This window comes from Cheilinus undulatus, linkage group 2 (genome assembly GCF_018320785.1).
Source record: "Cheilinus undulatus linkage group 2, ASM1832078v1, whole genome shotgun sequence".
NCBI classification, from domain to species: domain Eukaryota; kingdom Metazoa; phylum Chordata; class Actinopteri; order Labriformes; family Labridae; genus Cheilinus; species Cheilinus undulatus.
The window spans coordinates 19643033-19655886 of record NC_054866.1 but is presented as its reverse complement, the minus strand read 5'-3'; the positions used below and the strand labels follow the sequence as shown (position 1 = coordinate 19655886).

Genomic DNA, 12854 nt, shown 5'->3' with positions numbered 1-12854 from the left:
ATTCATCCCTTGATCCCTACAGCAAACATGCTAACACACATACACTGAGCACATGTCACCAAATCCACAGTCAGTAAGTTAGACAGCTGCTCACCATTTCATGCTGTAATTGTAGACATCAGTCCACAAACAAGAGACACTCAGACTCGGCCTTTGACGAGTAAAATGAACCCTCCTGCCCTGCACCTGCTGCTACACACATACACAAATGCACCTGCAGGCCTGCACTCAGACAATGAACAGAAAGCATCGACAGTGTCAGCTGGCCTTCTTGAGTGGTGTTTGATCACCTGATTAATGCTGATGGAATCATCTTTAAAGCCTGATATATCTTCATCACCGTATTGTTTTCTTCCTCCTCAGATGATCAGCCAATGGGAGTGGGTCGCCGACCGTCCAGCGAGTTCCTCATGTGTGGAGGGTGAGTATGGTTCTTGTATATTTTGGAGACCATAATTACATTTTTTTACTTGTTTGATAACTTAGACTTGGCCCCAAATCTTAACAGGTGTTGAAATTGTGAGTGAGCCCACACATGACAACACATAGCAGAAGATTAAAGAGTTTTCTTCCCAAAGTGTGTGGGGAGCAAAGATATCAACAGAGCAGCACAGCACGCACAAATAGATTAATTCACCAACAACCAGAGTCCTCACTCTACAACTCGAAATTGGACTAAATCTCTCATTGTCAAACATGTTTTTAGAGTAAACAAACATGGCCAACTTTAGACTGGAAGTATCGGAGATGATGGTTTTTGATGGACTACAATTCACTGAAAATTCAAAAAGAAAAAGGAAAAACTATGAATGAAGTTGTTCAGACTGTGAATATGGAATGTTTGTGTGAGTGCACACACTGGAAGTGAATGAAAATTGATTTGCTGTGGTTGTTGAGCTTTCTTTCCTCAGTCAGCTCACTTCCCAGTTGGCTATTTCCTAAACATTTGACAATCAGCAATTAATACTGATTCTTTGGAACAGTGAAAAAAACAGAACTTGCTTTATTTTTCCAGAAGGAGGAATCAGGGCCAGATATTGTGGACCACACAATAAAGAAAGTCTGGAAGTGTTTATGTGACCATGAGAAACCTAAAATCATCCCTGAAACTCAGATATTAGCTATCATGTGGAATTCGGTTAGATTTTAACCAGCTGTAAGAGGGTCTGAAACAGCTATAATTTTGCCCTTTATTGCCTTTTTTCAAAACAAGAAGGGGGTTACAACTCCCTCTTTAATTCTTTGAAAATCAGAGGGTCTAACAGCAGGCTGGTAGATTTTTAAACTATTCAGTTATTTACAAAATGACCAAATGTCCATGAAAAATATTCATGAGTATACCTCATGATTTACACCACCAGAAAGCTCTGATGCTCAGGATTCTGACCGTGTTAGCCCTTCAAGGAGAAAACCACCACAGCAGTAACAATTAATGCATATGTCAGGCTACAAACAAAAAAATAATAATGAAAGTGACACAGCTCATCGTGAAAGGCTCTCCTGTGCTCTCCTGATTATATTACTCCATCAAAAACAGTCCTGCTGCATCAAGAAAGAGTTCCCATAATCCAACTGTCAAATTTTTGTCCAAAAGCATGATTACACCCATGGATCCAGATGATCCATGATCCATGGACTGGTTTTGTATTGTTTCCAACTGACGCTGTGGTTTTCAATTGTCCACTGTAATTGTTGTAATAATGTCTTTTGTCCAGGCAATTATTAAAAATACAATATAGAAAAGTTTCTGTTGACCTTGATCCATTTTGGAATCCAGGTTTGAAAATGCCTGTTTTTTCCTTACTGCAGCTGCACTACACACCACACTACAGAGTGTTACCTTTATAAAAACATTTTTTTTGTGATTGTACTCCAAATGGTTCGCAACATTTAATTTGGGCATTCCTGGATAGGCATATTTGACTAATTTTAGCCAGACTTCTGAGGGGTTTTAAGCTGCCAGACTCCAAAGAAAGAGTTAACCTGGAGTTTCTGATCTTGAGCTGCCTAAAATTTCCTTGTTTGTTTGAGACTTGAGCTTTTAAGGTAGGTCAGATATACCAAAATAACACATAATTTAATCAAATATCACCCATAATCAAATAATAGCACATAATGTACAACAAATAATACTCCTATAATAATATATCAAAAACCGTATGTACTATTGATAACAATGGCTGAATACAGAGACTACTGTATTATCTTCTGTCTGTGACTAACCCAAAAAAGGGGGATTGTTTTCTGTTTATGTTGTAAAGTGTTCACATGTTAAACCACAATAACATTAAAAGAGACTGTCAACCCTGCATATTTTCAAAAGCAGCCCAGCAGTATCACAAATTCATCAGCAAGGTTTGCAGGGTATGAACTGGATGTTGACAAGAGTCAGAGCAAAAAATAGATCAACTTTGTACAGAAGATGTGACACGATGCTGTGAATCAGATTCCACCTCACACACAGCCTCGAGTTCATGTGTGTGCATGTGTTGGGTCATATCATCTAGTCTGGATGTTTCTGTGCCAACGAAGCTTCCTGGGTTGTTAAATTTCTCTGACCACCAAATAAAGAAAACACCCTCCCTCCTCTCATCCTGACATCAGATATCACAAACACTTTCTGTCCGTTTGTCACGCGTGAATCCTCTCGCCCACCTCTAAATCTGCTCGATTAGCGAGTTATGATTCACTGAGCCAAAACAACAAGGTGGAGCTGTGCTAAATAAAGCTCCTGACCCAGCGAGGGCTGCGGGATAAGAATAGTCTTTTTATGTACCCTCTAAAACTGGCCTTCAATAACAAGCCTTGAATGTTATTACTGGGTTCCAGCTGTGTATTAACAGATAACATACTCACATGTACTCTCACACATCCTTTAAACACAGTATTGGCCACTGAACTCTCACTCAGCAGAGTTGATCATACTGACTGTACTGACTGCAGGAATACTAGGAGTCATCCGGTTACCTGCCATTTTAAAATGACACAGCCTACATGCTACTTAATTTCCATTTTCTAGATCAGTGGTTTCTTACTGGTTGGGCATCAGGACCCACCCCTTGTGTGAAATTGCAACACAAATTTTCAAAAGAAATTCAACTGCTTTGACCCTAAATGGAACAAATTATGATTGAAAGAAGATGATAAAACAGCATGTTTAAAAAGCACATCATTACAGAAGGACATGCATGTATATATTTTGTTTTCTCAGTTTTCCCAAGACAGCATGAAAATTTAGTAATTTCATGAGGAATTCTTTATTATTTTGTGGGGAAAAGATTTGCTTTGTTATCCAGGGAAGAGAAGATAAATACATTGGAAACTTGAGGAAGATACAGAAATGCACTTGTCATCAAAGGACAACCTAAGAAATGTATGATTGTACTATATGCCCACTAGGGCTAAAACAAACAATTATTTCAGTCATCGATGAATCGGATGATTATTTCCTCGAATCACCAATGAATCGAAAGGTTTTTTTTTTCCCTGGGGGGAGGGGTGCAAAAACTATCTCTCTTCTCTGTCACACATACACAGACACACACACCACCCAACTGCTCCCCTCGCCCTGTGACTGCAGCTCACGCTTTTCCTTCCTCTCTTCTGTTGAAATTTTTAGCAGACATTTTGGACACAAAATGCGGCAAATAGATCGCTAATGTCTCATCTCCATCATAGGACACTGTTGATGATGAACATATCTACTCAGTTTTTCTGCTAATCATCAGAATATAATCAGAGAAGTACTAAACTAAGCGAAAGTAAAGTTTATAAGCCATCTGTGTGTGATATACACAGCTCTGTGCCACACCAAGTGACGCCATAGTTGCGCGGCACAACTAATCGATATGTAAATTTGTTGCCAACACTTTTAATTAGCAATTTTTAGCGATTTTATTGATTCGTTGTTGCAGCCCTAATGTCCACTTAGGGCCTCACTACATACATCATGGAATTTTTTCAAATTTTTCATTTTCCCGTCAAATATTCATGACCCATTGGACACAGTTTCACAACCAACTTATGGGTCTAGGCCCACCAGTTTATAACCACTGATCTAGATAATTATACTGTTAAACTGTGTTGCTCCTATGACATACCATTCATCCACTGTAATGGTTTGCATCCTGGCAGTAGGCCAAGGAGAGGCCCATATCCAGTAGTTTTCTGATTTATAACCATTTCTAGTGACAGTCCCTGTGGTCTGGATAGTTTTATATAGGTGCTACCTGAAGGGTTGTGTGAAACTGAAATGAAAAAAAAATGCAGACATCCTGCTGCTGTCTGTCACTCTTTGTTGTTCCTCCCCCTCCCTTTTTAGATAACCTACAGCCAGACAATGCTTTACACTTCTTCCACCCTCTTGTTTTAACGTTTGCACATAGCCTCTGGCAAAACAGTTCCCCTTTCGTGACACTCACTCTGTTTAGTCTTTGTTGCTGTCTTCACCCCGTCTTCACCTTTAAGTCTGCAAGCTTTTCTCCCTCCCTCTATTTTTTCTTCATGGCAATAGCTCTTTTCTAGATACATAAATCAGTTAATAATGGACACCAACAGAGGAACCACTTTTTCTGGTTTACAGGAGGCATCCTTGCAGTCTCTTGTCACACTCAGAGCTCATAAATCAGAGGCTTTTTATCCTTTGTATCCTGAATTGATTGCAGTTGAGGAAGATTTAGGTAGATATAGGTAGATAGACGTAGGAACAGGGATACTCTGTGGGCTAGAGAAGAAAGCTAGAGATTACAATGAGACAAAGAGATACGGTGCTGAGGGAAGAAACAAGAAGTGACAAATGACATAAAAGAAAGAGGATGGCATGGTTTGATACCATCCCCCTCTCTTTAGGCTGCTCTGTAAAATCCAGGTCAATGTAGAGGCAACTGACTTGTCTCTCTTTTCTTTACAACCCTTTAAAGCAGCTGTTCACTGACCTACAAATTCAGCAAGGAAAAAACCAGCAATGCATACCAAATATAAAGCCTTGGCTGAGATCAATAAAGCTCAGAGGGAGATGGAAGGTCTCTGTCATGTGTCTGTGTATCAGGTGGTTGTGGAGAAGAAAGCACAAGGTTTATATCTCTAAATCCAACAAAGACACTGCTGTCTGCATCTTTGTCTGTACTAGTCTTTGCCTCACGTGTCCTTCACTCTCTCCCCATAGACCCTCCCAGGCTGCACATCATTACATAAGAGTGGTTCCCAACTGGTGCCACTCTCTAACGGCCATTTCCTTCATTCCTCCTCTTTTTTCTCTTTATATGTAAGCAGAGGCCTTCTGTGGGTGACTCGGTCATGACTCGAGAACATTTTGTCTCCTCTAGAATAACAAAAGAATGCAAATGAGCCATGTCTCTTTTGCACTTCCCCTCCTGCCTCTGCTTAACACAGAGGCTCACATGTGCCACTGGCTGGCCCTGCCTCCAAACCCTCCCTCTGCAGAGATGCTGTGAGATGATTGGTGCTGCTTCTGTGTTTACATGGGGAGACTGGCCCCTTTTTTTTTCACCCACTGACTCTGCCCTCATGAGCAGAAATGCTAAACTTAACTCCTCAATACGCCCTCATAGCGAGTTAAGGAAGAACCTGCGGCTGCAGAAACAAGGAACTTCCTTTTAAAAATTAACTACAAGGGTCTTTTAGGGGATTATCATGGGTTTGGACACCACTGAAGATGTCCTGCACGCATGGAGACAGCAGCAGCAGCTTCGAGCAGAGTTTTTAACCACCCTTGCCTCGTTTTTCCCCCCCAGGCAGCCGCAGCCAACTTCTGGACAGACCCCCATGGTGTCCCCAAGGGCCGAGACCACCCCCATCCCTGTGCCCACGCAGATTCGCAACTACCAGCGCATCAAGCAGAACCTCTCCAGCAGCCCGACGCCCCCAGTGTACACGTCCCCCAGGTAAGAGCCACTTTTAGAGGTTGAGGAAAACTCAGTCAATTCAGCACAATTTCAATGTTTGTTTTAGATATATATATATATACTAGTATGTTGATCAAATTGTCTTGTCAGAGCTACCATACTTGAATAGTATGTGTTTAAAATTATAAATGTTTGTAATTTTGATGATCTATCACATCAAGAAGTAGCAAAGCTTTTATAAACATAAGATCTCTGGTCATATTTTAACCCAAGATGCTGCAAATGAGAATGCTTAAGGGACAGATATTACTTGAGTGTTCCTGAGCTGTTTAACAAGTAGAATTCTCAACAGAGGTCCCTTCCCCTCCAGATTTGGTAGTTAAACTGTAAAAACGCTGAATTAAGTAGTCTTCATTTAAAAATACTTACTTCTGCAATGTTTATATACAGACAAATCTATAGATAACATTTGATTTTTACTAAATATCATATGAAAGTTTAAAATCAGATATAGTGACTACCCAAGTAGGTTTCTCCTCATTGGCACTTCATTTTCATACTCTAGGTATTGAAAATCAGGGCTGTTATTTCATCAGCTATGAAGTTTCTCCCAAATTACATCAGCTTGAGTTTGGTAACCCCCACCCTGTGTCAGGGAGTGTTTATTGGCAGCTTTGTGTAAAGACAAAGCAGATATCGAGGTAGAGGAAGGAAGATGAGTGGCACCTTTATTTCTGTTGTTCTCATTTAAAGGAAGACTTCAGTGGGCTTTTTGTATTGCTCATGTGTTTGTTATTTCAGAGTTTGGCATTGCATGTTCCTTGGTGGCCTTGTATTCATTTCATGGTTTGCTACCTTTGTCTTTTACCTGTAAATACCTCCTGGGGTGTCTTTTTTGGCAACCATATGAGTTAGAGCCTTGAAGTCGTTTTTTCAGTTTTTTCACTCTCAGTTTTCATGTTTGTTTGCTGCAATCACAAATATTTTCTGTTGATAACAGGCAATTCAGTCCTTCTTTTGTCTCTTTTATATCTTTAAAGAAGACTGTTATTTGGACTTGTCGAATGAATGGTGAGGGTGTCTGCTCAGGTTGTATTAAAGCTGTAACACTTTACTTTCCCCTTTATCATACAAAAGTCTGTCCTTTTTAATTGAAGATCTCAGCAATCACACAAGTTCCTGCAAACTACTGCAAATTCCTTGCAGCTCAGATTATAAGTATGATAAGAGCAATCTGCAAATACAGTGCCCACACGTTTATTTTCTTTTTGAATCAAAACTGTGTCTGTACTTGCCAGTGCCATGGTCATGGGTTGACTAACCAGCAAAACTGGCTGAGGTATACAAGGAGGAAGCAATTAAATACACTTAAGAGCTCATAATGTGGTTATGAAACAGAATCAATCTATTGCTGCAGATTCTGAAGGAGCAACAAAAACAAACAAGACAGTCTGCTATTATATTTTCTTTTAATAGTTCTTTTAATACCTGTTACTGCTTGGTTGAATTTAAACAAGATAAACAGCAGGCAGACAGAAACAAGGGAAAAGGGGAAACAAGTCGTGAAGGGGATGTGAAGGGTCCTCAGTGATGCAGACTGTATTTCTTTCTGCTGCACGGCTGTGAAGCTCTGATGTTGGTGGTTCAGATGATATTTAGTTGCATGTTCCATGATTCTAATGTTATAAGGCAGTTGCCATCAAAATCATTGAGGTTGCTTTTGTATTTGCTCATTTTATCCAGTGCTCTCTCACTTACTTGCGGCAGCTTTTGGCTTAAAATAAAAAATAGTGATTTTTAAAGCTTTGGTACTATTTTGAAAATATCTGTCATTACTTTATGATAGATTTTGTTGAAGACATGATGATGAACAGTCTTAAAGTATTGGAAATTTTGACCAAGTAGGATATTACTGGCATGAAAAATAAAATAAGTATGCACTTTTGGATTTTTCCTGATGGCTTGCTGTTGTAGGTCATATAGAAGCATCAGTATTTGGTTAAATTTGTTACATAACCTCTCAACTTCTTTGGCTCTGATTGGTTTGTCATGGCTCTTAAAAAAGTTGCCTTTGTATCAACACAATCCTTTCCTTTCTATTTTCCAGGTCTGGCACAGTTAGGCGGTCCAACACCAGTCCTATGGGGTTTCCAAAGGTGAGCTCGGGGTCTCCCAGCTCCGCAGATGTCCCTCAAACAGTTAGCAGGCGTCTTTCCACTGGCAGCTCCCGACCTTACTCCCCTTCACCTCTAGGTAAGAACATGTCTAGACATGTCTCTGCTTTCTAATAAAACTGCCCGGACATGATTGGAAGTAATATGCCTTTCTGTTTACAGTTGGAACCATCCCTGAGCAGCTGGGCCACTGCTGCTGTCATCTTCAGAACCATGAGCCTCGCAGCCGCAGCTCGTCAGGAGGTCAGTTCACACCCAAAACTGGGTTAATGTACGGTTAACTGTGCCTACTAGTTCACATAACATTCATGTGATTGTCCTGGTATTATAAGAATGAGCCACAGTTCTGAGTCTTTGTTTTGATTCTCTTGCATGTCATGACTCTGCTGTTGAAGGAGTGCGTGAGTCACCTTGAGTCACGATCCTTTTTAAAAGACTGATGTGGTGGTTACATGAACTCTGCAGATGTCTAACAACTTCTTTTCTGTTTGTGTCAAGAGGTTTGCTGTCATGGTGACCATGTTTTAAAAGAGGGAAGCTACAGTGCACATAGTGTCTGAAATAAAGCCTCATACAGACGGAGAATAGCGCTTACAGTCCCCAAATTGGAAAGTCACACAAACAAGAAGATTATATGACTTAGGCCAAGTCTCTGTGCAAATGTCATGAAAGTGTTACAAGAAGCATCACACCCTGCTGCTATCTTCTGCCCGAGGAGGCTGTGAGACAAATAAGTCATGATGTTATGTCTTTTCTGACATACCAGATTTCATAATTGGTACCAAAAATCCCTTTTTAATTTCTACAAATTCTTATAGAGAATCCCTGTATTAATTTTTTGGTGTCTGAAAGTACACAATGTTTTGGAAATGGTTCAGTAGAGTTCTTCAGCAGATGGTTGGGCTGTTTTAGCTGCCAAATTTTCTTTTTTGGCCAATCTGTTGTGCCTTTTACACATACACACCTTGAAAATTCCAGAAAATGTTACTATAGTGTGTCCCAGAAATCTTCCAGAGCTTTTCCTTCATATATGCCCCTCTCAGTGAGGCTTTTGTTGTGCCAGATGTGGAAGTCAGGGGTCTGAGGAGGCAAAGACATATCATTAAAAGTGCACGGCTGAAGTCCTTCCAAAAAAGTTTTGCTCCTCAGTAAATAAAGGTCCATCCTCGTAGGAATCGTCTCTGTAAAATTTTCAGACACTTGCCTAACAACAATAACAGTCAGAGCCTCTTAGCAATAAAAGATGTTTTCACAGCTTCCAGCTAGAGCAGTCTACTGATGTCATTCCAAAATATTTTGCTTGTATTTGTCAGTCTTTTCCAGAAAGCATCCTCTATCTTTTGTACTGATAGCAAGCCATTCTTTTGCCTCTTCCAGGGTCCCCTGTCCCATCCTCTCAGCTCCTTGGAGCTCGCCTACAAAGCGCCCCCACCCTGACTGAAGTCTACCAGACCAGACAGAAGCTCCACAAGCAGTTATCAGACCCCGTTCAGCCCTCATCGTCCTCCTCCTGCAGTCACTCCCCTCAGCTGGGCAGACCGGCCAACCTCGGTTCGTCTCCCACTAAACTCCTGGGTTCCTCCCCACGCACATCTGACTGGCTGCAAAAGTCCCCCCTGCCCACCATTATTGGGTCTCCTACAAAGGTAAAGGGCAGTATTTATTAGCTTATCAACATGACCTGTGCTGCAAAAACTCTTATCTAAGCAATGAAATGAATGAGATATTTTTCTAAACTCAGGCTGTATTTTTACCTCCACCAGGGACGTCATGTGATCGGGAGGGTTTGTTAGTTTGTTAGTTTGTTTGTTAGCAATATACCTAAAAAAGTTATGGATGGATTTTGATGAAATTTTCAGGAAATGTCAGAAATGGCATAAAGAACTGATTAGATTTTGGGAGTGATCCGGATCACCGTCTGGATCCAGGAATTTTTTAAAGGATTCATTACTATTGGGAGATAGGGCTAATGGCGGAGGTCTGCACCCTCTGAGTGCTTTTCTAGTTCTTATTGTATCTTGAGATTACCGTGTTTATCTGAATTTGTCAGGTAAATGTAGATTATAATAAGCTTAATGAGATATTCTTGGATTGAAATTAGACAAACATAATTCTACCAAATAGCATTTTTAAAAATTTTAACTGTTATTTCTTTCACCTTTCAGACCATTTCTGCTCCATTCAAGATCCCCAAAACTCAGGCATCTTGTAACTTGATGGCACTAGCAGACAGCCCTGTGCCCACCAAGACGTTGGCAGATGCCAGGGATATTTGCGCCCACCACTGCAGCCCGTACTTAAGTGGACGCCCGGCTGCCCCTGAGGCCAGCAGAACCTTTGGCAGGTTGGTGTTCTGTCTGTTTCCTTCTCATACCCAGAGCAACTGTGCCATGAACTGATAGTCTGAATAGGCCATCTGTTAGTTGTGTTTTTTATTTAACTGTGCAAATAGAATTTAAACTAAATAATTTGAACTATCAAAGCAAGTTTAAAAGTCAGCTAAACTCATTTTTCTCACACTGCAGTGAGGAAAGAACATTAACAGTAAAAAGACATTTTACTGACGTTATCTGTGGTCCTTCTGTAGGTCTGTCAGTACAGGTCGTCTGTCTGAGCAGCCAATCAGAATCACTCTTGGTGGACAGGCCTATCAGGGCAGCACTGACAGCTTAAACACTGAGCGACCCATGGACACAGGTACACATACATTGTCAGACAAAGTAAACAACAGATTGCATTTGTTTGGTTATTTAGTTTCTACATGTAATGAATAATGCTTTTCTATAATATTTTATTTAAAACTTTTGCATAAGCAATATGTAAAGTGATGATTTGTACTTTAGAACGATCATGATTTCTCTTCATCACAGCCCCTGCAGGTCCCACTGGGCTAGTTCAGGGAGGGTCAGCAAGTCCCCGCACCGTCCTCTTCACTGTAGGTTCACCGCCAAACAGCAGCACCCCTCCCACCTGCAGCCATCTGGGCACACGACCACGCACCACCTCAGGTAAGGACCCTACAGCTGAGTGGAGCTAAATTCATGTAGTTTACAATATAGGCAGTCATTTTGCAGAATTTCCGAGTTTACATGATTAACTGGTAAAAAAAATACTCTTTAAATAACCTCAGTTAATTTTTTCACCCCCTTTACTGAGACTTGCATTGATGGCTGAAATGCAGACTTACAGCGAAAATTTGCCATGAGAAAAGCAGGCTACAAGACTTTTTTATACCACTGATAGATTTGAGTTGATTTTAAAGGTTTGTAATTTATTCAATCAGCAGCAGCTAATTGATAATCAAAATGAATGGATTTTCATGCTGTGGTCATGTAGACCTTAAAAAACTAATTTTGGGGTGCTTCAGCTTTCATCAGGAAGTCAAACCATATATGACTATGCATATATTGAAAACGTATAAGTTTATGCTATGAAAATGATTGTGATTCAAATTAAACATTTAAAGAAGTAGAAACACAAAAAACTGCAAATCTAGCAGCAAAGAGCTGCAGCTCAGAAGGAAATCCTGAATACTTTGAGTTAAATTGTATATTTGTCAGATGTTAGTGATATGAAAAAAAAATCCATCTATCACAGTTGGATCCTTTCTATAATATTGGCAGAAAACATGATACAATAAGATTGAAATACCAGAAAGCACTTAACGTAACTTAACCTGGGTAAGGGATATTTTCCTCAAGGATTATGTTGCAGCCACTGCACTGCACAAACTCAAATATAGGCAAGTGTTTGTCTAATTTATAGTGCAAAAATCTTTATTTTTGCTTTTTCAGCCTTAAAATAATATATTTATCTGGATTAGTTTGGTTTAGTTTATTTGTTTCAGAGACAATTTATGAATTAATGTTAGTCTCAAAAAGAGAAAGCATTTGTACCAGGTGTAGCATACTAGCTTATTTCCATCAGTAGTCCCTTGGGAGATACATATAGGGACATTGTCATGAGAACACAGCTTATGTAGGTACAAGGATGTATTTTTTACAAAAAAATTTGATGAATGCACTTGCTAAGGTATGCAGTTTTGCAGTTGGTGACTCAAACAATCAAAGAAGGAATTTTTACATTTTTAGCACCTTTTAGTAAACCCCAAACCCCCATGTTAGACCAGGCCAAAAGTAGGATACTGGTGCTCTTAGTGCCATGATGAGATGTGTCATGAACCCCAGGTTAATGCCAGGCACTCTTAAAGATAAGAGTGAAACTATGTAATTCAAATGCCTGTATTTAATCTGGGCATTTATTGTATAATCATCAAGAAAGGAGAAGACACTGACCACTTTTGTCTGCACATGGCCTTATTCAGGATGTTGAAGTGCTAGAACAGGGTTCTGGTTTAAATATTCTTTAAAGTAAAGAAGTGCCCTCTGTGGAGATATTTCTCAATAATATTAATCTTTTGATCTTCTGTTTTTCCCACTTGTTCTCCTCTCAGTGGGCTCCAACAGCTCAGCTGGCTCCTTGTGCTCCACCAGTGGTAGGGTCTATGTTGGCTCTCCACCTGGCATGGCCATGGGCTCCTCTCCTCCTGGAGGTTTTGGTGGAGGGCAGACTGCCACTGGGGCCGAGGGAGCACCCAGCAGCCTGCGATACGTCCCCTATGGGACTTCCCCACCCAGCCTGGAGGGGTTCATCACATTTGAAGCCCCTGAGCTGCCTGAGGAGACTCTCATGGAGGTAAGGAGATGTTTGGTTTCTCATTTGCAAAAAAAGAAGAATGAAACCATGATGACTGTTAAAATGAGAAATACAGATCTGATCTCTCTGTACACACCTCAAACCACAGGAAAATCTGACA

General features: G+C 40.4%; 1 protein-coding gene across 1 annotated transcript in view; it reads left to right on the top strand.

Moving 5' to 3' along the window:
- Window positions 1-12854, top strand: part of ulk2 (unc-51 like autophagy activating kinase 2) — a 52831-nt gene that overhangs the window by 34551 nt on the left and 5426 nt on the right. Inside the window, exons 14-22 of the mRNA XM_041801128.1 lie at window positions 364-421; window positions 5754-5903; window positions 7972-8117; window positions 8201-8281; window positions 9416-9684; window positions 10204-10382; window positions 10626-10735; window positions 10909-11046; window positions 12492-12733. Of these exons, the coding sequence (XP_041657062.1) occupies window positions 364-421; window positions 5754-5903; window positions 7972-8117; window positions 8201-8281; window positions 9416-9684; window positions 10204-10382; window positions 10626-10735; window positions 10909-11046; window positions 12492-12733 (1373 nt within the window). The remainder of the gene's footprint in view (window positions 1-363; window positions 422-5753; window positions 5904-7971; window positions 8118-8200; window positions 8282-9415; window positions 9685-10203; window positions 10383-10625; window positions 10736-10908; window positions 11047-12491; window positions 12734-12854) is intronic.